At 36.2% G+C, this 27,951-nt stretch overlaps 1 protein-coding gene across 1 annotated transcript in view; it reads left to right on the top strand.

The window, feature by feature from the left end:
* hmmr (hyaluronan-mediated motility receptor (RHAMM)) overlaps positions 1-27,951 on the top strand; it is a 43,924-nt gene that overhangs the window by 8,996 nt on the left and 6,977 nt on the right. The window contains exons 3-21 of the mRNA XM_028813085.2: positions 2,033-2,115; positions 2,225-2,302; positions 2,435-2,623; positions 4,172-4,258; positions 4,478-4,589; positions 5,435-5,500; positions 5,580-5,653; positions 7,235-7,321; positions 11,008-11,108; positions 11,220-11,306; positions 12,598-12,776; positions 13,403-13,548; positions 17,060-17,274; positions 18,829-18,945; positions 19,652-19,810; positions 21,311-21,466; positions 22,280-22,382; positions 22,579-22,755; positions 26,953-27,103. Of these exons, the coding sequence (XP_028668918.2) occupies positions 2,033-2,115; positions 2,225-2,302; positions 2,435-2,623; positions 4,172-4,258; positions 4,478-4,589; positions 5,435-5,500; positions 5,580-5,653; positions 7,235-7,321; positions 11,008-11,108; positions 11,220-11,306; positions 12,598-12,776; positions 13,403-13,548; positions 17,060-17,274; positions 18,829-18,945; positions 19,652-19,810; positions 21,311-21,466; positions 22,280-22,382; positions 22,579-22,755; positions 26,953-27,103 (2,367 nt within the window). The remainder of the gene's footprint in view (positions 1-2,032; positions 2,116-2,224; positions 2,303-2,434; positions 2,624-4,171; positions 4,259-4,477; positions 4,590-5,434; positions 5,501-5,579; positions 5,654-7,234; positions 7,322-11,007; positions 11,109-11,219; positions 11,307-12,597; positions 12,777-13,402; positions 13,549-17,059; positions 17,275-18,828; positions 18,946-19,651; positions 19,811-21,310; positions 21,467-22,279; positions 22,383-22,578; positions 22,756-26,952; positions 27,104-27,951) is intronic.

Below are 27,951 nucleotides of genomic sequence, written 5' to 3'. Positions count from 1 at the left end.
TAGATATCAGGAGTGTCACACACCCCTTTCTGGTGACCTCATGATCCCCCATGCTCTCCCACTCTGTCTACTGACTTCATAGGAAGAGTCACCAGAGACATGAATGTCACTGCCAAGGTAAGTAAACCTCTTGATGAGATCGACACTCTCTCCAAAGACGGGCACACTGCTGATGGCCCTGCCCAAGTGGTCATTAAAGGCCTGGATGTTGGTTTTTATCCAGGACACTCGCAAGCCCAGACACTCTGACTCCTCACTCAGTCACTTAAGAGCCCCGATCAGAGCCTCCATTGACTCCGTGAAGATCACTGCATCGTCAGCCAAGTCAAGATCCGTGAATCTTTCTTCACCAACAGATGCCCCACAGCCGCTGGACTCCACGACCTTGCCCAACACCCAGTCAATGCAAGTATTGAACAGAGTAGGAGCAAAAACACACCCTGGATGAACCCCAGAATCAATTGGGGAAAAACGCAGAGGTCCTGTCTCCATTCTGCACCGCACTCGCAGTACCAGAGTACAGGCTGGCCATGATATCCAGCAACTTTGAGGGGAATCCCGCGAACCCTCAGGATGTCCCACAGGGCAGCTCAATCAACTGAGTTAAACGCTTTACGAAAATTGACAAAAGCTGCAAAGAAACTCTGCCGATATTCTCGTTTGCGCTCCATGAGAACCCTCAGTGCCAGGATGCAGTCGATTGGTAGACTTCTTAGGCGTAAAAGCAGACTGTTCCGGTTGCTGGTAGGTGAGCAAGTGATCACGGATCCTATTGAGGACGACCCTAGCAAGGACCTTGCACGGCACCAAGAGCAGTGTTATCCCCCTGTAGTTGCTGCAATCGAGGCGATCACCCTTCCCTTTCCAGATAGGGGCGACAAGTCCCGTTTTCCAGTCAATTGGGATGATGCCAGTCTCTCAAATTGAAGCAAAGATTGCTTGCAATGCCAGGACGACAGCCTTGCCACCAGCCTGGAGAAGTTTGCCCTGGATACCACAGATCCCTGCAGCCTTTCCCCCACACCCCGTTCCCCCACAGCTAATTGGAGGATCAGCCTCAAGAACTGTGAACCCAGAGAGATCCAGCGTCTTAGCCGGAGGATCAGCTTTGAACAACTGCTCAAAGTAGCCAGCCCAGCGGGTCAGAACTGCAGTGTCGTGTAAGGACCGTTCCATCAGCTGCCCTGACTGCGACTTTCCGAGGAACAGATTCAAATGTGCGTAATGCTTTGATTCCTCTGTAAGCAGGATGTGAGTCGCTAGACCACATATGGTGTCATTTGCTCACAGATTCCTCTAACAAACACCTCTTTATCTGCCCTCGGAGCCCTCGTAGCCGACCTTCTTAACTCCTGGTACAGACCAGAGTTGCCATTGAGCCATGCACTGCGACTCCTCTCAATGATATCCAGGGTGCCCCGTGAGATGAAACGCCTCCTTCTGGGAACACCGGTAACACTAACACAACCCTCCGCAACCTTCAGGGTTTTGTCCCATAGTGTCTCCCACATCACATTAGGACAGGAACTCGTACTCAAATCTGAAAGTTCCTTTCCCAAAAATCCTGTAGTGTGCGACAGTGGAGCTCACTTGTCGTTTCCAAACCTACACCCCTTCTGAACTTGTTTCACTATCGTACATGAGAGAAGTTTTCCCGTAAGTGGTTTATTTAACAGTATTTTAGCCAAAATACGTGTTTCAGGTTTTGTGAGTGTATGATTCAATACCTGAGATCGATTATGTGACACAAATACTTTTGATATTGTTTGCTGTTGTTAAGTATGGGACCCTATTGAAGCCCATTGTATCAGAAAATGTGTAATCTCCATGTTTCCATTAAAATATTAGTTTTTCGGCACTCTCACTGCAAACTGCATGGTGTAAGTAACAGATTGGGGGGTATTTTGGGCTATTTTTTTCCTTGAAGGCATCATTGATTGTGAAATTTACACTTTGAAAGGTGTAATTGGGTGTGCTGGTCAAGAGCTAATTGTACAATGATATTCATGATAAGTTTGTTTAATTTTTTAAGATGCTGCTCCTGGTGTATGTTCAACTGATAATGAACAAATGGCAATGGGAAAACTTCAGCGAGCATCATCTATTGGAACACTGGTCAGTACTTTGTCTGCTTTTTTATTTGTAAATTTTGTGTGCCATACAATATTTGTGCTTTAAGAGAATATATCACCCACTTTTTATTTATTTATTTATTTTTTTTAAGTCTACACCTACAAAGAAGGGGGAGAAGGAGCAGCTAGCTACAAAAGAGACAAAACAACAAAAAGCCTTAGAGAAGGAAGTAAGCATTTCATTGATATTTTTGGACCCTTTTTTCTAATTTGCATCTACACAGTTTAGATTACCATAGACTTTTTTTTTTTAATTAAAGCATGCAAGTTATTTATATTTAAAAATTGTCCTTTTTAAACAGGTGCGTGTATTGATGCAACAATGTGGAGAGCAAGATAAAAGGATTCGCAATTTAGAGGAAGAACTAAAGAAGACTGAAGCAAAGTTAACTGCTGCCTTAAGGGAGAAAACTGGTCTTGCTGCAAACATAGCATCTTTTGAAAGGCAACTTTTTGATCTGCAAAAAGCAAATGAACTTTTGAAGACTAAGGTATGATGTTTTGAGTTTAATGTTACCAGCTGTAATTAGTGCACCTTCCTGACTGCCAAACCATGTAGCTTTCTGTGTAATGAACAAATGATAGCTGGGAAATTCAATAATATTTAAATGTCACACAACAGCAATAATAGCACCAATACAATACCAACAGTTAACAAAAAATTCACAAGATACATACAGGTACAAGTCTTTGTACAAAAGTTTTTAACGTAAGAAAAATGTCTTGCAAGAATTTGTTGTGGTGAAAAGACGGATAAGATTAATTTACCCAGTGGGTTAATGTGCAGTGTCATCTGGCCTCTGCTGTTGCAGGTGTGGTGTTTGCGTTGCAGTGTGAAGTGATTTATTTATTTTTTTAAATTGTGGTTGCTTTCTTTGTTTGGGAAAGCAACGGGAAGATGTAGATGTTGATGTATGTTTTAAAATGAAGTAAATGGTTGTCCTTGGTTTAAAAGAAATGTATATTGAGACATTTCCTTAATTTTGTCGTTGGGATTATGAGGTCTCCTTTGCTCCCCTGGTGTGGTGTGTTTTTTGTTTTTTAAAACTGAGACCTCTAGGTTAACATTCTCCAACAGTGTCCTTGGAGGACTAACAAGCCCACATTTAGAAAATAACAAAGAAGATAGAGACATTTAAAAAAAAAAAAAAAAAAAAAAAAAAAACAAAAACAGAAAATATGCCATGTAATGGAAGAGTATATGTATAAACTTCTAAAACATACTGAAAAGCAGATGTGAAAGAAATATTAAACTAAAACCTCAAAATGAGAATGAGATTTCCATTTTTGTCATCCAGTTTGTGGAAAATAGTGCACTTTGCACTGCCCTTTTCCTTTATATTTTCCATCTTGTTTTCTGCTATTTTCAAGATGAAACTTGAGCTACCCTAGCTCGGCTCAGGCTAAATATAGCCGAGAATTTTTTTATATTGCGATTGCTTTTTTCTTTGTTTGAGAAAGCAACAGGAAGACCAAGTATTAAACTGTTGATCTGTGTTGTAAAACTTGCGTTTTCTTTATGTAATTTTTTGCTTTTTTTTTTTTTTTTTTTTTTTTTTTCTCCTTGTAGATCCAAGGAAAAGTTAACACTAACCACTATAATTTCAGGAGAATAGTTTGGTTTCACAAATGCACTGTAATTGTCTGCCTTGCTTCCAAGAAGACTATTGATTTTGAATGTGCATTCCATGTTTATAGAATAAGGATGCCGAAATAAACGGCATTGTATTCTCAAGATGAGATTAATTTTAGAAGAGAACAAAATTGCATTGTTTTGAAATGCAATTTGGGTTTTGAATGCTTTTCCTCAAAATGTAATTATGGGAAGCTGTACTGCTTAGCTTCTCAAACATTACCATTTGAAACTTATTTTTTCTGGTTTAAGCTTTATTCATTTAACCTATTGCTAGGCATTCTGTAAGATTAAATTGGATCAGTTGATGTATGGAGAAAGATATTGCTGGAAATTAGCTACTGCCTACCTTATTTTATGTAGGGAAGGCAATTTGATTTTTCTCATTTATCTTTTGTCTTAACAGTTTTCTGATGATTCTTCAAGAAAGAAAATGAACAGTCTTCTTGGAGAATTGCTGGAAGCCAGGAATATAGTTGATGCCAAGGATAAAGTAATGTTTTGTTTTTTTGTCTTTTTTTTTCTTTCTCTATTTTACTGTAAAGTAGATTTTGATAACTTGAGCTGTGTAAGGTTTTTAGAATGAGTGAATAGTTCAAAAAAACAAAGTCCCAGTTTTGTAATTTCTATTTGTACCGACTGTTCAATGTTTAGAAATGCTGAGTGGATGGTTTTGTGTGCTTTTTTTAAAATAAATTCTGAACATTTGCAGGAACTTGGATATATGCAAATTAACTTTGAAGGGCAACTGAAAGTTCTAGAGACTGATTTAGATGCATGTAAATCCACACTGTCAGCGGTTCAGCAAAGGAATCAGTCATTGGGTATGTACAGAAATTAAATACTTTGTAATGCAGTCAATTATAACGATATTCAAAGAATCCTATTCTGTAGTATGGGTGGGATAAGAAATTTGATGTATAAAATGAAGAGCAGACAGAATACTTGAATACATTTCCCACACTCCATAATTAAAATGTTATTTTAAAACTAGAACTCTTTACTAGTACACTACCATTTATTGGATCAGGTGCACTGTAATGGCTACTAAATGGTTATATCCGTGCACTCTCGTGTAGCCTAAGATACAAAGTCATTGTATGGTTCTTTAATGTGATCAACTTCCTTAAACCACCGTGTACTACAAAGGTATACAAATACTTGCAAGAAATGCCAAATCTAAAATGAAATTCGTAGCAGTAAATTAAAAACCATTTATAGACAACATTTCAGTAGTAGTGCTAGCGTTGTAATTTTGTATTTTACCTGTACTCTGAAGAGCTCTATACAAAAACAAGGATTAATTTAAAATTGACACAAAAAAAAGCTGATCTTGTATTCAAAAGTTACAAAACATGTGTGATTTCTTAAAATTAATATTCCCTCTAAATATTACTTTTTTGTTTATGGGGCTTTGTAAGACCCATAGAACTGAGAGAATGCTGAGCATGCATTGCGTAATAAGGTTTTTAATAACAAGAAAAGCATTTCATTTAAAGTGTCTGGAATATCTGTCTTTATTTTCTCCACCAGACCATAATTTCTACATTCGTACTAAATGGTTTTGGTTTCTGTAGTGTAGTAATATAAAACAATAATGTAACTGCTAACCCTATTTCCAAAAATACACACTTGAAATACATTATGTTAATATTTCTCCCCCATTCAGAACAAATGTACCAGGAGGCCAAATTGCATAATGAAGAAATTGAAAATGAAACGGACAAACTGCATGGTAGGAAATACAGTAGTTTCTAGTGAGGTCAAATATTTTTGTTTTTAATATTTTAATAATAGAAACAATTTGTTTTCAGCCCTTCTGCATAATGCAAGATGCGAAAGTAAAGTGTTGCAGGAATATTTGGACGTGGCAAATGCGGAAGTTCAGGTAAGTGTTTTTCTGGAGTGTCACTGTTTACCTCCCTAAAAATGCATTAAAGTAGTAAAGGTTTGATTTTTATGTGTCTGACCTCAAAGGTATATAACATCATAAGAAATCTGACAAATGAAGAAACCATTCAGCCTGTCAAGCTCATCTTAATTAGCTAATAGCTGAGCTTTCCCAGTTCCTCATCCAGATCCTTAAAGGGTGTCAAGATATCTGCTCCAACTGCATGACTCAGTAATTTGTTTTAGATTCCTACAACTCTTAGAGTAAAGAAGTGCTTCTTGCCGCCTTCAGTCTTAAGTAATAGGGACTCTGCTCTGTTGGGCCCTTGAGCAAGGCCCTTAACCTGCAATTGCTTAGCGCTTTGAGTAGTGAGAAAAGCGCTATATAAATGCAAATAATTATTAATTAATTATTATTATTATTAAGTATACTTCTGCTTAATTTCTACTGGTGTCCTTGTGCTGTACGTGATTTGTTTAGTCTAAGGGTGTCCAACTCTGGTCCTGAATGGCTATTTTGGCTGCAGGTTTTTGTTCTGACAGTCTTCCTCAGTAGTGACCAGTTAAGATTTTTGATTAACTTTTTCCCTTAATTTTGATGAACTTATGTTTAATAAGACTTGGCCCACTGAATTGCTTCTTTTTTTACTTAAATGGCTCCCAAACAGAAATGTAAAGTATGCAAACATATGGCCAGTTAATTTGGATCTTCGAAGTCCAACCAATTTAACTTCAGCCAGTTACTTAATTTGAAGCTGATTCTTGTTCTTAATTAACCTCGTGATTTAATTTCCATGGCTTGTTGGTGCTTTGATTCTGCCACAGCATATATTTCCAAAACTGTTGATTTTGACGGTAAAAATGTTTTGTGGATCTGAGCAGATCAAAATTACAGAGAACTTCACCTTTCTTTATTTTCAGAGATTTTATGAAGGACACAGTCATTTTGTTGTTGTTTGGCTGATAATTAAGCAAAAAAATAAGGTGTCTGAGTCTTAAAGAGCAAGTAAAATTAAAGCAAAAAAGTTTATTAGCAATGAAAACTGGTCACTAAGAGGAATGTTAGAATGAAAAACTGCAGCCACAGTAGCCTTCCAGGGCTGAAATTTGACAGCCCAATTTAGATGCAAGAAGTCAATATCTTTTAAGATTTTTTTAAACCTCTGGATTAGGTCCCTGCACAGTTCCTATGCTTGAGCATTAATTCTTTCTACTGGTAGAGTAGAACACGTTGGTAAGTCCTGGAATGCATCTGGATACTCTCCTCTATACAGAATCTTCAATTGGTTAACTAGCAGAAGAGATAAGAGTAGAATGTTCTATATGCATTGTATATTTACTTTTATTTACTACTTTTGCATTAGCTCTTAGAACTAACACTAGGGAAATTTTCTTGTTTGAACCTTTTATTTGGTTATCTTATAATGCTATCTAAATGCAATATGCATACAATATGGTTTTTGTTTTCATTGAACTTTCCCTTTTTTGTCTCTAAGTCTGTGCTCTCTAGCCCCTTAGACAATGCCTACCTTAATTCTTTGTTTTAATTCAACCTTTTTTCCATACATTCTTCTTCTAGGACCTCCGATTGGAACAGACTGCAAAACAAAAAGAATATGAAAGCAGGATCCAGATGTTACAAACTACTGCTGAGGAAAAGGAAACGGTATTGGTTCCTAACTATCAACTGCTACACACAGTTTGTGTTAATTTTTATGGGAAAATATGCTTCTATGCTTTTAGTGGATATTTAAATATGGATGACCTGAGTTATATATACATCTATCCATTTTCCAACCCACTAAATCCGAACACAGGGTCACGGGGGGTCTGCTGGAGCCAATCCCAGCCAACACAGGGCGCAAGGCAGGAACCAATCCCAGGCAGGGCGCCAACCCACCGCAGGTTATATATACATCCAGCTTTGAATAGATGAAAGCAATCATTACATTTTTTTATAGTAAACATTTTTCAGGTCTTGCTAATGTTGTTATACTCATCCATCCATCCATTTTCCAACCCGCTGAATCCGAACACAGGGTCACGGGGTTCTGCTGGAGCCAATCCCAGCCAACACAGGGCACAAGGCAGGGAACCAATCCCGGGCAGGGTGCCAACCCACCGCAGGACACACACAAACACACCCACACACCAAGCACACACTAGGGCCAATTTAGAATCACCAATCCACCTAACCTGCATGTCTTTGGACTGTGGGAGGAAACCGGAGCGCCCGGAGGAAACCCACGCAGACACGGGGAGAACATGCAAACTCCACGCAGGGTGGACCCGGGAAGCGAACCCGGGTCTCCTAACTGCGAGGCAGCAGCGCTACCACTGCGCCACCGTGCCGCCCTTGTTATACTCATTCACTGCTAAAATACATTTAAAGGTATTTGCTTTTGTGAAGAATTGGGCCTAAACAGTTAACCTACTATGTGGGGCTGCAAGTTTGCACACAAGGCTTACGTTTGATGTCTTAAACATTTACTATATACTTAATAATAATTGTATTTGAGGTTCCTACATCAAGGTTTATATAATGTCTTATTTTTTAACTATTGGTCACTTTCAATATTCATTATAAATAATTTGCTTTTAATCATTAATCTCATTCATAATTCTCATAACTCCTTCCTAAAGGGGTGACGGGTGCATCAGGAGGTTACATATAGAAAATGTTTGAGTATCAAAGGAAGTAAATATCATTCTTTTGAATTTTCCAGTTTTTTTTAGCATAAATTGCATTCAGACACTGATTTTAGGAAAAATATTTGGATGTATTATGGACTTTTCTGTTTTTAAAATCGCATTTAATAAAGCATGTCAAAGTGAAATTCAGTTTACAGTACAGAATAAAATAAGTATTGCCGTCAAACATTGTCACATAATCAGAATATAGGTGGTTCCCTTTAACTATGTAAAAACCATCTGCACATAATCCTTTAAAACTTCAAATATTATTCTTTAAGAAGACCATGCGTATCAAACTGATTTCAATGCAGTGCAAAATAACTTTTATTGTGCTTGTTATACAAACGTTGCTCTAGGTAATGGGTCTTTGTCGTTTTGGGGCCAACAGGTAGGTGTGTGTGTGTGGGTTTGTGTGTGTTTTAGGTAATTCCAGCATTCAATTAGACTCTCTTCCTTCTTGTCTATAAATTTCTCACAAGATTTATTCAATACTTACGAAAGCTTGTTTTATTTATTATGTGCCATACATAAGGACACATGCTATGTAGGATACTGTTCTGTTAAATTAGTTGATAATAGTCATGATTTTTTAAGAGGTTAATTGATAACACACCAGACAAACCATTTCTGCAGTGGCTGTTCTTCAGCATTTATTTCCTAGGCTTGCAATTCATGGGTTAGATGAGAGGAGGGCTTCTCTTTCATATAACTACCCATTATCTGAATGAATTTTTGTTGTAAGTTAACTTGGATAAAGACATCTGTTAAGTATTATCAGGTTGGAGGAGCTGCTTACTTTTTAGCATGCCATACACAGTTGACCATGAATAGAACATTCCTGCATTATATCAGTTTCTGCTTTTGTTTATGGTCATTGCAAAACAGTTTTACAAGAAAGTGTAATCTTTAGAATTGAATCAGATAATCCGCAGGGATAATATGAAATTTGAGTATATATTAGAGGTTTGAAATTTTCATTTGTTTACGTCGTTCACTTGGATATTTCTTTTTGCGTGTTTGCTTTTTTTGTCAATTTTAATAAATGTATGTGAATTACCCCTTTTAAAGTCTGAAGGTACAGATGTATTTTAAAGAATTTTGGAGAGTAGGGTAGTGAGTATTTAGTTTTTTTATTGGCGTTGGGTGGGGGGGGTTTGCCCTAAATATTGAGAGATCAATATGTCCTATCTTGGCTGAAACCTATTGCCAAATTTCCACATTTTTATTAATTTAATGCTTTATTGATAAGTGAGTCAACTTTGTATTTTATAATTATACAGAGATGAGATTCTTTTTTAAATCCAGTTTGTCAGAAAATCACTTTGAGGTGTGTGACATTTGAATTGTAAGACTGCATCATTTGGAGGGTACTATTTAATGGAAAGTTTAATTTAAACTTGATGCTTTTACTTTCCAATTCTAATTTTGTTTGTGGATTTGATGTCGACAGTGTTGTATGCTGTTTTTGAAGCCCTGCTAACTGCACATCTCCTGTAATTCTACGCTTCCATTATAAAAGTATCAGTGAAAGGCTTCCGCACAAATGTAACAATTTTATTTTCAAATGAACATTTGGAGTAGTTCAGTTCCATTTGATGGATGTGCCAGGGTTTTGCGACATCCATGGTTAAATTCTGTTTTGTACCCAGTGTAGGCACCTGCTTCCAGTGATCCTGAACTGGGAAAGCTGATTTGAAAATGGATGGGTGTTTGTACAGCCTCATTCATTTTAGAGCTCTGTACAGTATAGCACAGTATTTAAAATGACTTGCTTTGATTTTAATGCCCTCATTCATTCAGGATACTAAGAGTTTTAACAGGTTATTGTTGACATTTCTTGACAAATTCCATAAAGGAATAAAAGTGCCAATATTGTGTTTTGTTTTTTTTGTCCGTCATAGTGGGATGATTTTTTTCCCCTCATTTTATGTAGTTAAACTATGTGGAATGTTTAAGTGGTTGATGCAATTCCTTAGTCCCAAGCTGAACCTCCCAGTTTAATTTTCTTCTGTGCTTGATTTTTTTTTTTGTTCTTTTCTGTGCTTAAAACAGAAGGAAAAGCTAAGGGGAGCAAAGATCTAATCTTTGGATGTTATTAATAAAACATAGATGGAAATAGGTTTTGAAAAATGTCTTTCTCCATCCATCCATTTTCCAACCCGCTATATTCCTAACTACAGGGTCACAGGGGTCTGCTGGAGCCAATCCCAGCCAACACAGGGCACAAGGCAGGAACCAATCCCGGGCAGGGTGCCAACCCACCACAGGACACACACAAACACACCCACACACTAGGGCCAATTTAGAATCGCCAATCCACCTGACCTCCATGTCTTTGGACTGTGGGAGGAAACCGGAGCGCCCGGAGGAAACCCACGCAGACACGGGGAGAACATGCAAACTCCACGCAGGGAGGACCCGGGAAGCGAACCCAGGTCCCCAGATCTCCCAACTCTGTGTATTAAAATCAATTGCACATCGTAGTGTTTTTCTGAATTATGAATGAGGATTGTGAAACCTCGGCTAATGGAGGAAGAGTTAACAAACAATTTCTATCTATGTAGTGACAATGTCTTGTTTACTTAAGCATGTGTGGGATATTACACTTTTTAGAACGGTTACTCTTGAAACTGTAGTGCTGTCTTGTCTTTCGTATAGGTAATGGTGTTCAAACAAGCTGAAACGGATAAGCAACTGGCTGAATCTGAGAACGGTTTAAAACAGTTAAAGAAAAAATTAGAAGGACTTGAAGGACATTTGTAAGTATTGCCTGCCTGTTTGTTGCATGAAATCCATTGATGAGCACAGACATCAGTATATATATTTTTTGATCTAATGCCTTATAACTTGTGAACCTTTTCCTCTCTCAGATCTACAGTTGTGTGTGAGAAGGAGAAATTGGAAAGAGATAAGGCTGATAATGAGAAAAGGCTATCCAATTGCTTGACCGAGATAAGGTAAATGAAGATCAGCAGGAAGTATTACATGTAAAATGCTATTTTAAGCAAGCAGTTGTTTAATCCTGCTCAGAAAATGGACTATAATCTGTATATTTTAACACTGTTTAATTGATTTGTGTGTGTTTTTTTTTTTGGGTTTTTTTTTCCCCCTTTTCCTTAAGCAAACTACTAGGTCGTATTCAGCATGAACTGCTATTTAAACAGTCCACGATAAAGAGTTAGTCTAGTAAAATTTAATGAAATTATTGTCTTATTTGTTTAACCCTCAGTATGTCTTTAAATGTCGACTCGGTGCTGTCCTTCTGGGGTTTTTTAGACCCTATTCTGACACCCCTTTTTAGGTCCTCTTGGCATCACATTTTTCAACACACTTATTTTATATTTATTGAACATTTTGACCTGTAGTGCCAATGATCCTAATAACTTTTAGAATGTATACCATGTAAGATGTTTTTGAGTTGTGGACAAACAAAGCACTTGAATCAAGGGGACAATCCATTAAAGTCAACAGTTTAAGACTAATCCAAAGGACATGACATTGTTCAAAATGTATAGCAATTGTATAAAAGTGATATTTGGGAACTATTTTTTTTTTTTTGCTTTTTGTAAAGTTAGAGCCCTTTTTAAAGACTTCCCATTTCTGAGTTGAAGTTGTTCACAACCATGAAAACATCCTAGCTAACCTAAATGCTGCAGAAAATCTGTTAAAGTCAATGGCGGATTAATACTAACCCGAAAAGAATGGAGCAGTCATTTTTGGAAGATGTTCAAATTTATGGGATGTTTAACTTTATTTTCCATTAATTTGAGTAAATATGTAAAGGTCACAAGGTTTCATCCTGAACAGATGAACTTTTAGATTTCTTTTGCCGATTTCAAACATTTAAAATGGGTCAAATTTGTCCCAAAGTTGTGATGGTTAATGGGAAGTCAAAATTACATTAGCACTTTGTCATACTTATAAATGTAACTGCACAAATGCGTTTTTGCTCCCATTTACAGTAGGAGGTGGTGTTCCTCTAAAGTATGTTTGATTTTTGTTATTGTGTTTGTATGATATTCCCCTAGTATCAATATTTTTAGAAAAACTGCCTTCACTAGGGTTCTCATTATACGATTCATATTTATTTCCTACTCAGTTCTTTTAAGCCAAAGGAATCTTTTTTTTTTTTTTTTTTTTTTTTTTTTTTTTTTTTCCTTTAGCTATTAGTTGTTAATATTTTGAAAGATGATTAATTCAAACTAGTTTTCTTACTTGTGATTTTTTTTTTTTTTCCCCCTCCTACAGACAACTGCAAGACAGTATGCACAAATACAAAGGTCAAATAAATGACTTTGAAAGTATGGTAGGGGACAAAGAAAAGCAAGCAGAAATGCTAAAAGAGAGTCTTGAGAAATCCAAAGAAGAATTGAGTCGTCAGTCTGTAGAGCTGCAAGAGAAGAGTGATCAGCTTCAACAAACGAGAGGTGAATGGGGTTTATGTATTTGGAGTTATCTCTAGAGTTTTGCATCTTTAAACATCATACAATATATATAATTTCATCAGTGGAAATGGTGTTCGAAATTTAGCTACTGCAGATTTACTTTTAACTATTTTACATACCTCAGGACCCCGTAAACCCAGTTTTCTTCAATAACCTACACTATACCACTCAAGCCATAGATAATCACAAACTGTTAGCAGAAATTTACATAATTGTCACCAAAATGATTTCACCTTTTTTTACTGCATTTTGCTTAAAGTAATAGTGCAACAGGTACTGGCGATCTGCTCATTCATCCCCTCACTAGATATCTTATACTTAAGCTACCCTTTTAAGGGTACCCTTACCCTGTGATCAGGACAGAAAATTTACTGCTTAAGATTATTTTTAAATTTGGCTGCAAAGTAAGCTCTGAGCCTACTGAAGCTCCTGAAGCTGGAATATGAGTCCATTTATGTGCTACTATTTTTTGTATGGTTCGTTTTGGCTTTATAGTAGTACAGAAAAACCCTAGGAAGTAATGTACAATTCTGCTGAACACAATTGTATGAATTTTGTTTATAGGTCCAGTGTTGGCTGTTCTAATTTCTTATGCTTATTTCTGATAGGAAAGCTAGAAGTGAGCAAAGGAAATCAAGAAAAATTGGAAGCAGAGTTAAAACTACTAACAGAAAAATTGGCAGAAGCTGAGCAACAGTATCATCAGCTTCTAGATAAACACAATGAACTTGGAAATGCTCTCACAGAAGAAAGGGTAATCATCAGTTTTTTCACTTAAAATATTACTAATTTTGAATTGCATTTGAATTTGTATAGTTGAACTAAATGCTTTGAATTATACTTGAAAAAGAGGATTATAAAACTCCTGTTTTAGGTACTGAAGAAAGAATTGGACATAATGTGAATTTTGTTTTGTATTATCATAAATGTTGGATGTTCAGGAAGTACAGCAGTTATAACCCGATTAAGAGTCCTTGCCAGTCGGGATGTAATTGGACTAATAATAATATAGGAATTTGTAAAGGCAGCCCCTATAATGCAGCAACTACAGTACCTTTAGAAAGTATTCCGACCCTTTCACTTTGTTAGATTTCATTATAGATGTTGCAGCCTTATACTAAAATCATTTACATTAATTTGTTCATCAAACAAATTTTCAATATCCCAGAATGACAAAGTGAAAGCAAAATTTTAGAAATGTTTTCAAATTTATTAAAAATAAAACCAGGAATGTCAAGTATTCAGAACCTTTACTATGACACTTGAAATTTGGCTCAGGTGCATCCCATTTTATTGATCACCATTGACCTGTTTGTGCCTGATTGGAATCCATCTGTGGTCAATTCAGTTGACTGCATATGAGTAGGAAAGGTATGCATGCGTGTCTAGAGAACGTCCCACAGATGACGATGTGCATCGGAGCAAAACTCAAGCCATGAGGTCAAAGTAGTTTCCTGCAAAGCATAGAGCCAAAATTGTGCAGAGGCACAGATCTGAGAGAGGTTACAAAAAACATTCTGCAGTATTGAATGTTCCCAAGAGCACTAATTTCCATAAATTTTGAATGGAAGAAGTTTGTTATAGCCTTGACTGTCTAGTGCTGCCTGCTTGGCCAAACTGGTCACACTGACTGAGCTCCAGAGAACCTGCGTTAAGATGGGAGAAACTTCTAGGAGGACAACTGTCACTGCATAACTCAAATAATCTGGGCTTGGAGTTTGTGAAAGCACATAAAGGACCCTCAGATTGAGAAACAAGATTTTCTAATCTGAAACAATTTTTTTCTTCTCCTTTCTAAGTTTCACATCTGGGGGAGGGGAGGGGGTGAAAGACAGGTACTGCATAATACCGTTCCAACAATGAAACATAATAGTGGTAGCATCATGCTATAGGTTTATTTTTCAGTGACAGGAAATGGGAGACTAGTTGGGGTTGAGGAAAGCCAGAACATAGCAAAATACAGGGATATCCTTAGTGATATGCTCAAGAGCGCTTTGGACCTCAGACTGAGTTGAAGGTTCACCTTCCAACAGGACAATGATCCTAAGCACAAAGCAAAGACAACACTGGAGTGGCTTAGGGGCAACTCTGGGAATGTCCTTGTTTGGGTTCAAGTCTCTCCGCGGGGTTAGGGATGTGGGGAGGGAGGAGACAATCTAATTTCTCTGTACAGACCTGAAAATAGCAGTTCACTGACAAGAAATGGCAGAAAATCCCCAAAATCAGGTATGCAAAGTTGGTTGCATCATACCCTAGAAGACCCTAGGGTGTAATCACTGTGAAAGGTACTTCAAAGAAGTACTGAGTAAAGGGTATGAATACTTTTGCAAATTATAAACAGAAATCACAATAGCACAAGTTTCTAAAATCTTGTTTTCATTTTGTTACTTTGAGTTATTGAGTGTTTGTTTGAAGGGGAAAAATGTATTTAAATGATTTTAGACTAAGGGTAGAACATAACCAAATGTGTAAACAGTGAAGGGTTCTTAACACTTTTTCAAGGCAATGTCCAGGAAAATTGGTGTATGTGATGCCCTGGTTGCCTGCAGCTGGCATCATTTCCCTTGAACCTGGACATCGCTGGATGTAGCCCCAGGATGGACTGGGCACTGAGGACACAACAGCAAGAGTAGGTGGATCAAAAGTTCTTAGTGCTTTTGTTTGGAACACTTGGTTAAAGAAAAGTGCAGCACTGTTTCTTGTTTTAGTAAATCTATAAAAAGTGTTCCTGGTACAGGTTAAATTCATTAATAAACAAACAACCGAGTTTTAAACACAGTCAATCTTCTTTTTTTTTTTTTTTTTTTTTTATGTGAATCACAAGCCTCCCTGCTTTTTTGTAAAACATGTTCCTGCTGCTCACCATTACGGACTGTTCTGCAGCAGGAGATGGCCTTACAACAAGCACAGTCATCCTTCAAATCCAGCATTTGTTATATTCCATGTCCTTTAACAAAGAACTCCGTGAGCCTTGCTCCTCTCTCCTGCTGCCATCCTTTAACTTTCAGCAGGTACCCACATGTAGAGTTTGGTTGCTCTTGCTCCTTGTGTATTCAGCAAGAGTGTTGCTGCCCTGTGAGCAGTGTCTTCTTGCTCCTTTTGGTTTTGACTGCCTGTCGCTCCAGCTCCGCCACAATCCTACTGCTGTTGTTTTTCTTTTCATTCTTGATAACAGCCAGCTCCATTATTTTTCTTTTTTTCCAATCTTTAATCTCTGTCCTACTCAACCTCGTTTAATGTTTGACAGGCGCAGGTGCCTAGATATGCGCACACTACAGTACTAAATGAGAAAATCGACCGATACACACACCTGCCCCTGATTTCAGACTCTGCCAATTCCCCTTTCAATACCCCAGGCCTCTCATCCATGCTAATGTGTGCACCTGTGCTGTCCCAGAGCCTGAGCGCACTGTTCCTTTTTTTAAAAAAAGGAACCCCAAATGTGTTTTACCGCAGCACCTAAATGGCTTCTGGAATATGTGGTAAATTTGGAGGACCTGTAGATTAGACCAGAGGTAAACACTTCAAACTTGGGACTTAATAGAACTGAGTTTTTACCTGCTTGCTAGTTTCCTAGCTCTTTATGCTTTTTGTACCCTTGTGAACTGTCTTTTGGGGGTTCACAAATAATTTAAAGTTATACTAATAATCCATTCTCAACCTCACTTAAACCAATTCAAACATTCTTTATCAGAAATTAAAAAATGAATTAAGAGTGTTGATTTTTCAAGCCATCTTGTATTATTTAAGGGAGATTCTTGGATGTTAACACTCAGTAATTGCAAAGTTGCACTGCAGAAGTAAACCACGCAAGGCTCTGAATCTTAAGAAAATAGTTCAGCTCACAAAATCACTGTTGAGGAAAGACTAATTCAATCATGTACTGTACGACACTAATTTTGGCCATGTCTATTTATGTAGTTCTAGATCGAACATTATTTTATATAAAAATGGTTATTTGACATACAATATTATTTTCAAAGTTATTTAATGCATCTTTCTGATATGGTAAGCATGTAATTGGATGGGATAACTTATTGATCAGAGATTTGTGCTGCAGATGTTTTGAACATTGAATCAGTGTAGAGAGAGATTCTATTTGAAAGTTTCAAACGTTTTTGAACCCATAGTATAAAATAACATGCTGTTAAAAGAATTTTGGAATATATTTTCAAAATGGGTATTTAAGACAACTGTATTAAATGTGTATCTATGTACAATGCTGTATATACTGTACTACCATTTAATGATAAGTTTTATTTCAGGACTTGAGCACCTCCCTTCGTCAACTACTGGAGAAGATGCAGGAAGAGTTTACTCAGGAGAGAAGCCAGCTTGAGGGAGAACTTGAGGAGGTCCTTGAAGAGCTAAATATACTTGAAACTAAAGAGACAGAGACGGAGGAGAAAATAAAAACGATTGAGGAAGAGAATGAACAGAAGAGCAAAACAATTCTTGAGCTACAAACCCAGTTCAATGGGTAGGTACGGTAAAATGGATTCCTGGGTACAGGATTAAAGGTAGCTGAGTGTGGGATATAATATTCCTGAATCATTTTCAACCGTGAAGAGTTTACATGCATTTGATTTATTATCCACTGCAAGTAACCTTGTGTATAAAATTCAATTCAAAATGAGGTTTTCTTTTTGAGATTTTTCTTTCTTCCCAATTGTTGGGAAAACTTCAAAATCAAAGAATGTGTGAAAATAATTTTACTTTATAAATCGGAACATTCATTTATAATTCTTAAATTTAGCTGGGTCAATAATCAAAGATATATATTTGAGTCACAAAGGCTCCAGTCTTAATAAAGCCTTACATGGTTTTCTTTTTTTCTTTCTCGATTACGAAGTATAGAGAAAGTATTGGAATCATCCAAAAATTCGATTTTGATGAATCTCGATGGTTTAGACATCCCAGAGTCCGAAAATACCATTTCTGGAATTATTTGTGTGTGTGTGTGTGTGTGTGTGTGTGTATGTAAACACGATAACTTGAGTATGCTTTCAATTAGGTCCACCAAATTTTGCATAAAAGTAATTGGTACAAAATGTAGATTTCTATCAACTTTTGAGCTATTTCTGCTAACTGGAAGTGTTGCTTTATCTGAAATGTTTCCCCAAAAATATTTGAGAATTTCACATCATTTTATGGTAAAGCATCACATTCTAAGCATTTTTTTGTCGCTTTGCATTTTCTCAAAAAACAACCGGATTTTGAGATAATCAATTTTCTGTTTGACATTCAAATGTAATACAAATTTGAGAACATTTTTGTTTTACGTAAACAATTACATTACACACATTACTAAAGTTTCTTGCAATCTTTGACCCACTTCTGCTTCCTGAAAGTGGTAACTGACCTGAATTGTTTGCCACAATTATCATGGCAAATTTTTTTTATTCATGCAGCTGCAGAGTCAGATTTATTCAACTTTTACTTTTATAATAGTTCAATATATTATTGATTTTGATTTGTTGTTGATGGTTCTTTAATGTACATAATATAAAAATCATTGTCTTGGGGTTTAGTCCTCAAATATCCATCCCCTTATCTGAGTATGAGAGTCTAGGAGAGACCACTCATGATTTTTGTATAGTATGTATTACCAACTCTAGTATTAAATCTTTTCTATGGTAGTAAACATATGTTGCTTGGGTGCATTTATTACGTTTTCAAATGTGCTTTCTTTTATGTCCTTTGTAAAGTATTTTTAAACTGCATGTTACAGTCTTGTGTTTGCAAAGGGGAAAATGTAGAACACTTCTGTGAAAATGCCAAACATCATTCTACTAAAACAGTTCCCAGAGAACTGCAGTAGCTGCAGATTTTCTGTTCAATCATATTTCTTCAGTTGTAACGAATTACATAGACAAAACATAAATATTCTTGTCAGCTCTCCAATTGAAGAGCTGTCAGTAGATAATTTTTATATTATATATATAATATATATAATATGTGTGTGTGTGTATATGTATTGTATATATGTGTGTGTATATATGTATGTATATGTATTTTTTTTTTTTTTTTTTAGAAAAGTTGCTGAACTGGATAGAGTAAATGATGATCATGGCAAATTAATTGCACAACTAAAAGAACAGAAGAGCAACTCACTAAGAAAAATTGGAGAAATGGAAACCGATTTTGAAAGGTGAATAAACTCTCTTGTAGATTTTAAAATGTTTTCTCAGAGTCACTTTCTTAATATTATGGAAAATGCAGTACATGACCAGTTTTGAGCTAGGTGCTACAAACTTAACTTTTTTAGTTACAGAATATTGCTCCTCTTGATATTCATTATATCTACAACACAGGACATTTTATGGGATGTGACATAATTAAAGTTTTACATTTTCAGTTTGGGAAATGCGGACACCTTTGTTCTATATTTGATCAATAGAAATACCATACTCCTGACACTTATTGTATCTACAAGAAAGTTCAGTTAATAAGTATTCAGTATTAACTGCTGCCATAGTTCAAAATATATAAAATCATCTTGCATCTTTTGAACTTTAAAAGGAAAAAGAAATCAGTCTGTCTGAATCATGCAAGTATATTATAAAAATATTTATTTTCTTAATATGGTTTTTATTCTCATCAGACTTAATGTTGCATGTAATCCTCGGCTTTGTTGGTGTCTTGCTAGCTGAGGTTAACTCTTCATGAGGGCACTGCACACTTAGGAATACTGAACTTAGAGGCTACAACTCAAAATATAAGTATGAAATAACATTTTGCATATCAGAAGCCAAGAGTAATACAGATTCATACTTTTAAAATTCAAGAAATGTGCACTTTGTGTGTTTTGCAAGATAGCATCAAAACTGTTTACAAATTGTATTATATATCAACAGGAGCAAATTAGCACTAATAAATGAGATGGAGGTACTTAAAGGCTCTACGTCCAAACTGCAAGATGAAATACAGCAGCTCAAAAAACTAAATAAGGAGCAACAAGAGGAACTTGAAGCAACACGTCTGTCTAAAGATAAAGCAAATGAGGAATATGCCAGGTGTGTGTTTATGTAAACCGTTTTCTTATATAGAACACACGTTTTGACAGACTTTTTTTTCTTCTGAACTATTTAAATAACCCATTCACTAGATACATAATCCTTATTTAGATTTTAATGTATAACTTGTCTGTTGAAAACATGGAAAGTTTATGGCTTTATTGTTATTGCTACTTGGCATATACTAGAGTGTTGTGTGCCAATACCCAAAATATATGTTGATGATGAACAGTGTGTGGGTATTCAACAGTTAACACTGGCAAACATTCATCACATGGTGCCTGGCACTGAAATGTTTTAATAGCATTTTTATAGCTTATTTATGACTCGTACTAGTAAGTGGCAGTGGCCAAATGGCCATGTAGATATTGTAGGTAGGCTTTGAAAGAAATAGGGTGAGAAACAGAAAATTAATAAAGTATGTGCCATATCACTAGATAAAATGTCTTTGTTAAAACAGGTCGCTGTTCTCAATGTTTGATTATATGTGTTCGTAATGGGTTATATCTGACAACAAGTGCACACAGTCATATCTAGTAAACAGAGGTTGTTACAGTGGAGCATCAGACAAGAATAAACTGTCACATGTACCTGGATCATTTAGCCTTTTGTAAAGGAGACTGTTAAAGGTTATTAGCAAATCATTGGTAACTGGAAGTGGGTTGTGTTGAATGTATCTTCAAGTAATGTTGTTTTTCTTGATTAAGTCTTACTTTTTAAAAATCTTAAACTAATCAGGCAAAGTCAAATTCATTTCACTTTGTCTATTTGAGTACTTTGAACTCGCATTGCAAAAATCTAGGTTGGGACCTACTGCTTTTTGTTCCAAAGCACATCTTCCATGATCATTATATTGTTGTGTAACAGCTATATATTTGACACAAGGCAGCCTAGGTATTGCTTATTTTTAGAGCTTTTGATTAATAGCTGCTAACTTGTGAGATTAACACACTAATTTCTACAATTAAAGTTTTAGGGCAACATCTAAATGTGCTAATTTAATGTAGTCAATTTGACCATACTTCTTACTTAATGCAGCAGGAACAAATTAATCAAAGTTCCCATCACCTTTCCCAAGGCTGTATTCATAGCATTAAGAGAATTGTAAGAGTTCTTAGGGGTAAAGTAGCATTTAAAGGTAGTTTTATATATGACCAGGTTAAGTGGTAGACTATCCGGTCCACTCAAGTATAGTATCTTTAGTGGTATTGGTGAAGGATCCATTTGTAGTACCTATCAGTTTTGTTATAGGTGAAAAGGTTACAGAATAGCAAAAAAATCCTATATAGTGTGATGTGAGAATGTATTACAAAGAATCTGGCTAACATTTTAAAACTATGGTTAAGTTCTTGGATGCTAAACTAGTGACTTTTATTACAGGGCACACTGGCGTGCATCCTACTGATTTTGTTTGTTTTTTAAAAATGATAGACTTAATAAATGTGGGAAAAGTTTAACTGTAATAGCACTGTCAGTGTAAACTGCATTTGTGTTTAATAGGATGCTGTTGGATGTTCAGACAAAACTAGCCCAGAAAGAAAGTGAACTTAAAAAATTGGAAGGCAAATTTGTGGCCGAAATTGAAGGGTTAAAGCAGGTAATGGAGGATGAACGACAGCAATTCCAGAAACCACTTCAACAAAAAGATGCACAAAGGTAGTTCCTTCCATTTACTAGAATGTATATTTTTTAATGTATAAATGTCTTCTGAATGAATCTGTTCATCGTCTAACTTTTTTGCTGACCCAGCTTGCAACGCATCCTCAGTGGTCAGTGGGCATTCACTGGTGGGATAACCCAAAATGTAGCATGACATGGATTTTTCCCATTAATATTTACATTCTAGGGTGGCTTCTGTAGGCAACAATAAATTTGATCACATCAAGTAAATAAGGAACTAATTCATAAATTGGCAAAAAGGTGGCTGTTCACTAACTTTTATATATTTTTGAACAAACATTTTAGAATGCACAAGTTTAAAGAAGCAATAATTCAGCAGTTCTGATTTCTACCTTTTTTATATTTAAGTATTGCATATATTTAGAAATGGAAACATCCATTCTTAAAACTGATTTGTGCAATTATGATGATGCAGGCATATGTGAAGTATGTTAGAATATGCATGGTACTTCTATAGTTTTTATTTAGTCGCATGTTAGTGTGATCTATTTTTTGCTGGTAGAAGTTTAAAATATTAAAAGAATAATTGGCTGAAATTCATAATTTAAAAATCCAATTTATCTTGAAGCTCTGATTGGCATGCCATTAGTCCAATCAAAGTCTTTATAAACAATCGCAGAATGCCTTCAATAAAAAAAAAGTATTTACAACTGGTCCACTGTTTCAGGAGTCCTATCCAGCTTACTGCATGTTTGTTTTTCCAAATAATTGCATGGTTATTGAACATTTTTGTAAAAGTACCACTCAACATAAAGCAAATACTATCTAATTTTTATTTCTGCATTCTAGAAAACCAGATATTGATGAAGCTGTGCTTTCAGAACTCCAAAATGAAAGAGATAGATGGAGAACTCTTTATGAAGAATTGCACAGCAAAGTCAAACCTTTCCAGGTAGGTTAGAATTGACAGACTTAAAAGAAAATGAAGTGTTCAAAAGTGCATTTTCTGAACTAATATTTTATTGATAAGTTTTCCTTTATTTGTATTTTTTTTAATGTTGAAATTATGTACTGAGCTGAAATCATTAGTGTAAATATTTATCCAAACAGAATAATGTTATCCTGATGTGTTTAATCTTTCATTATAGCAACAACTTGATGCATTTGAAGCTGAGAGAAAAGCGTTGCTAAATGAGAATGGGGCTGCACAGGAGGAGATGAATAAACTCAGTGAGGCTTATGCAAAGCTACTAGGACATCAAAATCAAAAGCAGAAAATTAAGCATGTAGTAAAACTTAAAGAGGAAAACCTACATTTAAAGCAGGTAAGCCTACATCATAACATTAATGGAAATGTATTTTACTTAGGTGTTTTTGGTTGATGCCCCAGTTATGCAGTAGACGTGCCAACATGACATAGCTTGCACATGTATCTTGAGTGTGTCTTTTATGATAGAGTATTCATTCTGGGCATACATGTTTTCCATTACTGTTTCTGGCCTCCCACATGCTCTTAACAATCTTTGCTAAAGGACTTTGCTAATAGCCAGTTTCCACCTCACACAGAGATACAAGCAAGTCTACATCCACTGTCGCACTTGGTTAGACTTGCGTTTCCTATACTTTGATTGTCCATCTTTTGGGTGCTTTTCAATGTGAAATCTGGGCTTCTCACTCAAAGTCAACCAACGCCCTCTTAAACTAACCTGAATTTTTTTTTTTTTTTTTTTTTTGAAGTAATTTTGGTAAAATTACTTTTTCAGTATTTTGAGCTACATGCATATCCAACATTTGATACACCCGCATCCAACCTTAGAGGTCTAATAGAACATGTTGACACCTTCCTTTAATAGCTGTTTTAAAAAAAAAAAAATGCTTGTTACTTTGCTTTCCCGCTCTTTACTCTTTGAGCTAGCTTGTCCTTCAAACTTTGTCTTGATTAGAGCACAGGTCTCAACAAGAGAGACTAGCATCACAAGTGTAATACACTTGACTATAGGCAATAATTAAAATGATCTTTGGTTCTGCATAGTCTAACCTTGCAGGAGATGTTTAAGGAATACAGAACAAGATTGAACATAGCAGCAATACATTTATTTACCTGAAACAAAGGGTTAACTGATTACTGAACCAATTTTCAACTGTTTAATTTATAGTAGCAGCAGGTTAAAGTCCACTTTATGGATTAAAAATAAAAAAGAATCCACAAGGTCGTACAAAGTTCAGAGACCTTGAATGATTGAGCACACTATACCGGGTGTCCCAAAAAGAATATCGGAGTTTTAAAGAGCTGTAGCTTGGCGCCCATTCATCGGAGACTGCAGAGCAACTAGTGGTGTCTTGAGGAATTAATCTAGTTTCATTTCTTTGCAGTTAGATGGTGCTAGTGCTTATCAAAAAGCTAACAGTGTGTTGTTTTGATTAGTTACGGTTGCAGTTATGGCTGTGCCACAATAAAAAGCTTTTTGCGTTTGCGAATTTGCCAGAACTCAATCGGTTGTTACTGTGCTGCGGTCATTTCGTCAAAAATATGGGACTGACCCTCCAAATAACAATAACATCTGTCGATGGTACCGGCAGTTTTAGGATACTGGGTGTATCTGCAAAGGTAAAAGCACCGGGTGACCTCGAACTTCCTCCTTTGCTGAGAATGTAGTCCGAGTGCAAACTGCGTTCACTCGGAGCCTATCGAAATCAGCTCAATGAGCAAGTCATGAGTTAGATACCAGAGTCAAGTGTATGGAGAATTCTCCAACGGCGGTTGGTTATGAAACCGTATCGTCTGCAGTTGGTTCAGGCCCTTAGACGAGGGGATAAGACGCGTCGAGTTGAGTTTTCAAATTTCATCCAGCAAAATTTGAAGACCAATGAAGATTTTTCTTCCTTGATTATCTTCAGTGATGAGGCCACGTTTCACATTAGTGGGAAGATAAATCATCATAATGTACGAATTTGGGGTGAAGAAAAACCTCATGCAGTTATCAAACATGAACGAGACTCCCCCAAGACTAACGTTTTTTGTGCGATTTCCAAGTCGAAAGTTTATGGTCCTTATTTTTTTGAAGGAACCACAGTAACGGGCTGTGTACCTGCAAATGCTGCAACATTGGCTGTTTCCTCAATTGGAAGATCAAGAACCAGCCGATTTCATTTTTCAACAAGATGGGGCACCACCTCACTGGTCCGTTCCAGTGCGGCATTTCCCTAATGAGACCTATCCCCAACGTTGGATAGGCAGATCTGGGAATCAAGATTTGTCACTCCACCATTGGCCTCCAAGATCCCCAGATATCACCCCATGTGACTTTTTCCTTTGGGGATACATCAAAGGATAAGTGTTCCAGCCACCAATGCCTACAACTTTGGACGAAATGAAGTTGAAGATAACGGCTGTCATTCAGAGCGTCAATCCCGATATAGTAGTTTGGCAGGAATTTGAATACCGCCTCGATATTTTTACTGTTGCTCGTGGGGGGTGCACAGAACATTTTATAGACAATGTGGGAAACACGTGTATATAGGTTTTTGTATATGCTTGTCTAATTCAATAAATATAGCTCTTTGAAACTCTATTATTTTTGAGACACCCTGTATTATCAAGTCTACTTAAATTTCTCAGTGGCACCTAAAGAATTTCCGGATAAAGAATTGTCTAGCCCAGGGCTGGCCAAAGTCATTCCTGGAGGGCCGCAGTGGCTGCAGGTTTTTGTTCCAACCCAATTGCTTAAGAAGCACTTATTGCACTAGAAACACTTCTGCTTCATTTTAGTTGTCTCCCTCATTAAGATTTTGAACCCTTATTGCTTATTTAAGTCTTAAACAGCTGCATTCTCGGTTTTTAATTGCTCCTTATTTAACAATAAGATACAAATGACAAAAGAAACCAGCAGTTATCCATTTTACTTGTTACCCTTTACACCTGTGTGTATTTATCGTGCACTATTTAGTTTAATTAAATACTTAGAAGGAAAAAGAAGAGAAAAAAGTGAAAGTTTGAGAATTAACCATCTGTTTTACACTTCAAAGTATTTGGATGATATCCTTAGAATGGAAAAAAAATCTAGGATATGAGAATGACTTGACATAGTAGAATTAAAGCACTAACAAGCCATGAAATGTAATTATTGGCAAGGATTGTTTTCTAATTAAGCAACTGGGTTGGAACAAAAACCCGCAGCCACTGCGGCCCTCCAGGAATGACTTTGCCCACCCCTGGTCTAGCCTTCTGAGTGGACATGAACAAAGACTGGTTATCATTTTGTTCTCCCAAGGTTAATGCTTTTCGTAGACCAGAAGATAGTGTAAAAACCAACAAAGATGTTACACACATTGACTTTTTTACATATAGATATGTAGTATGTATGTTCCAGCAACACTTTTGAACGGATGGAGCAATTTTCATGAAATTTGGTACACGTGTTTCTTATTGGTCGACTAAAAATACTGTAGGGTGAAATCGACCCTAATCCACCCCCTTCTGGGTAGGGTGAGGGGTAATCTAATGGTCTTGTATGCACGTTCTCATCCAGTTGACACTTGGAACGACCACCAGAAGATGAACTGGAGTTGACTGCCAGCATTCTTTGAGCAGCACCACCTGCCTGTTGCTTTTGAAATTAGTAGGCCGGTTCCGGGCATCAACTGGGTGATAACATACATACATGACCGCAAGACAAGCAATTTTTAAAGTTTTTTTTTATTATTATTATTTTTCTCAATTTAAAAAAAAAAAAAAAAAAAAAAAACTTTTAAAAATAAATTAAACAATGAAAAATGGGCAACACTGGGTATTTCAGCTAGTCATTTCTATATTTGTATCACTAAAAGAAGTAGCACATATGTTTAACTTTTAGTCTTAAGTTCATTTTATGTTTTGCCAAATCCAATTGGGAAAAAGTACTGATAGCTGCTGAAGGCTTTTCTGGTCTGTCTTGGCCTGTCCCAAAACATTAACAAAGTGCTAAACGTATTATTTATGTCTACTCTTGAATCTGTTCTCTACCTTTCTTCTATGCATGAAGACAAAAAGAACAAGCACAAATACATCAGATCTTAACCCAGGGTACAATTTACAGATAAATACTTTGGGCACCATAAGCAAATTATAAATATTCAACATGTGAGATTCAGTTTCCACGGATTCATTTAAAGGGGGGAGCAAACATTTTTCTGTTAATCTAATTGCTAGCAGTTTTGAAATAGTCAGTCAGGGGTGAAAATTACTTTTTATTCTATTTTGCAATTATTTTTATTTAAAATTTAACATTCTTTAAACAATTTCTATTGTGCCTAGAAATTCTCAGTAATTCTGTTAGTAGCAAACATTAACAGATGATTTATGACATTTGATTTTTCAACTGCATTGAGTAGCTTAGCATGGTGACTTGCAGCAGCTGTGTTGCTCCAGTCTGTCTTGAGTTCATAGCAACTAAACATTTCAACAGAGGTGGGTTTTGGTACTTTTTCAATGTAAGTTTTGTGCTTAATACTGGAAAAAAAAAAACTTTCTTTGATTTACAAAGGAAATAACAAAATTAAGGACTGAGCTCTCAAAAGAGAAAAGGTTAAAGGAACCGCAAACCCAAGAGCCAAGACCTAGAAGGTTTGATCCTTCCAAAGCTTTTCGGCATGATAGCAAGGAAAATGTAAGGCCATCAAACCCATTGAAAGAAGGTAAATTTTCATTCTTTTTTTTCTTTCTTTCTTTGATAAAATGTTAATTGTTTTAACCAGAGGGCGGCTAATCAGATGCATCTAACAATTGCACTAAAAAGAGAATAACATTTCAGTACAGCATTCTAAAATTGTACTTCACAAGAATTTACATTCATTTGTTTAATATTGATCTGCTTTTCTTGACCAGTATTTTGTATGTGTTTTGTAAACTTGATTTTGAAGTAATCTTTCAAAATATTAAACACAATAAAGCCCCTTTATGAAATATATGATTCTAAGAGAGAGGAATGATTGGATCTACCTGCAGTGCTACAAACTGAGTTTTCCTTCTATACACCCATGAGGCACTTCTGCCAAATTATACTGCTATTGTAAAATAAAACTGCTTTCCTTCACTATCTGTCGCATCAGCTCAGTCCTAATTTGCTTTGATTTTCTTCTCTGCCTGCGCCTTGATACAATGCTAGTGGTGGTGTTGGTTTCTAATTTAATCCTGTCAAATGTCAGTGGAAGTCTCATTTATTTTAATTTAGTTTCTTTACTTGTTTCATTAGATTGCTTTTCACTTTCAGTCATGACAAATTGTTGTACTTTTTTTGCACCTCCTATTTAATGCCTCTCTTGCTATGCAAGGTAACTGTAGTCCTTTTATTTCTGCAGTCCATTACTCAGCTAGTTATTTTAACATAAGGGAATACGAGGACTGTCACAAAGCAGTAAACTTAAATAAACAAGCTAATTAAATAATATTCTGTGTAAGCTGATATATACAGGCTGAGGGGAAACTTCTGCTCAACCTTCTTAGGATATAAGCAGATGGAGCTGGAATGTGAAGTCAACATCCA

Source organism: Erpetoichthys calabaricus, chromosome 11, assembly GCF_900747795.2.
Source record: "Erpetoichthys calabaricus chromosome 11, fErpCal1.3, whole genome shotgun sequence".
In the NCBI taxonomy this organism is placed as follows: domain Eukaryota; kingdom Metazoa; phylum Chordata; class Cladistia; order Polypteriformes; family Polypteridae; genus Erpetoichthys; species Erpetoichthys calabaricus.
The sequence above is the reverse complement of the archived record's forward strand: the minus strand, read 5'-3'. Positions and strand labels throughout refer to the sequence as shown.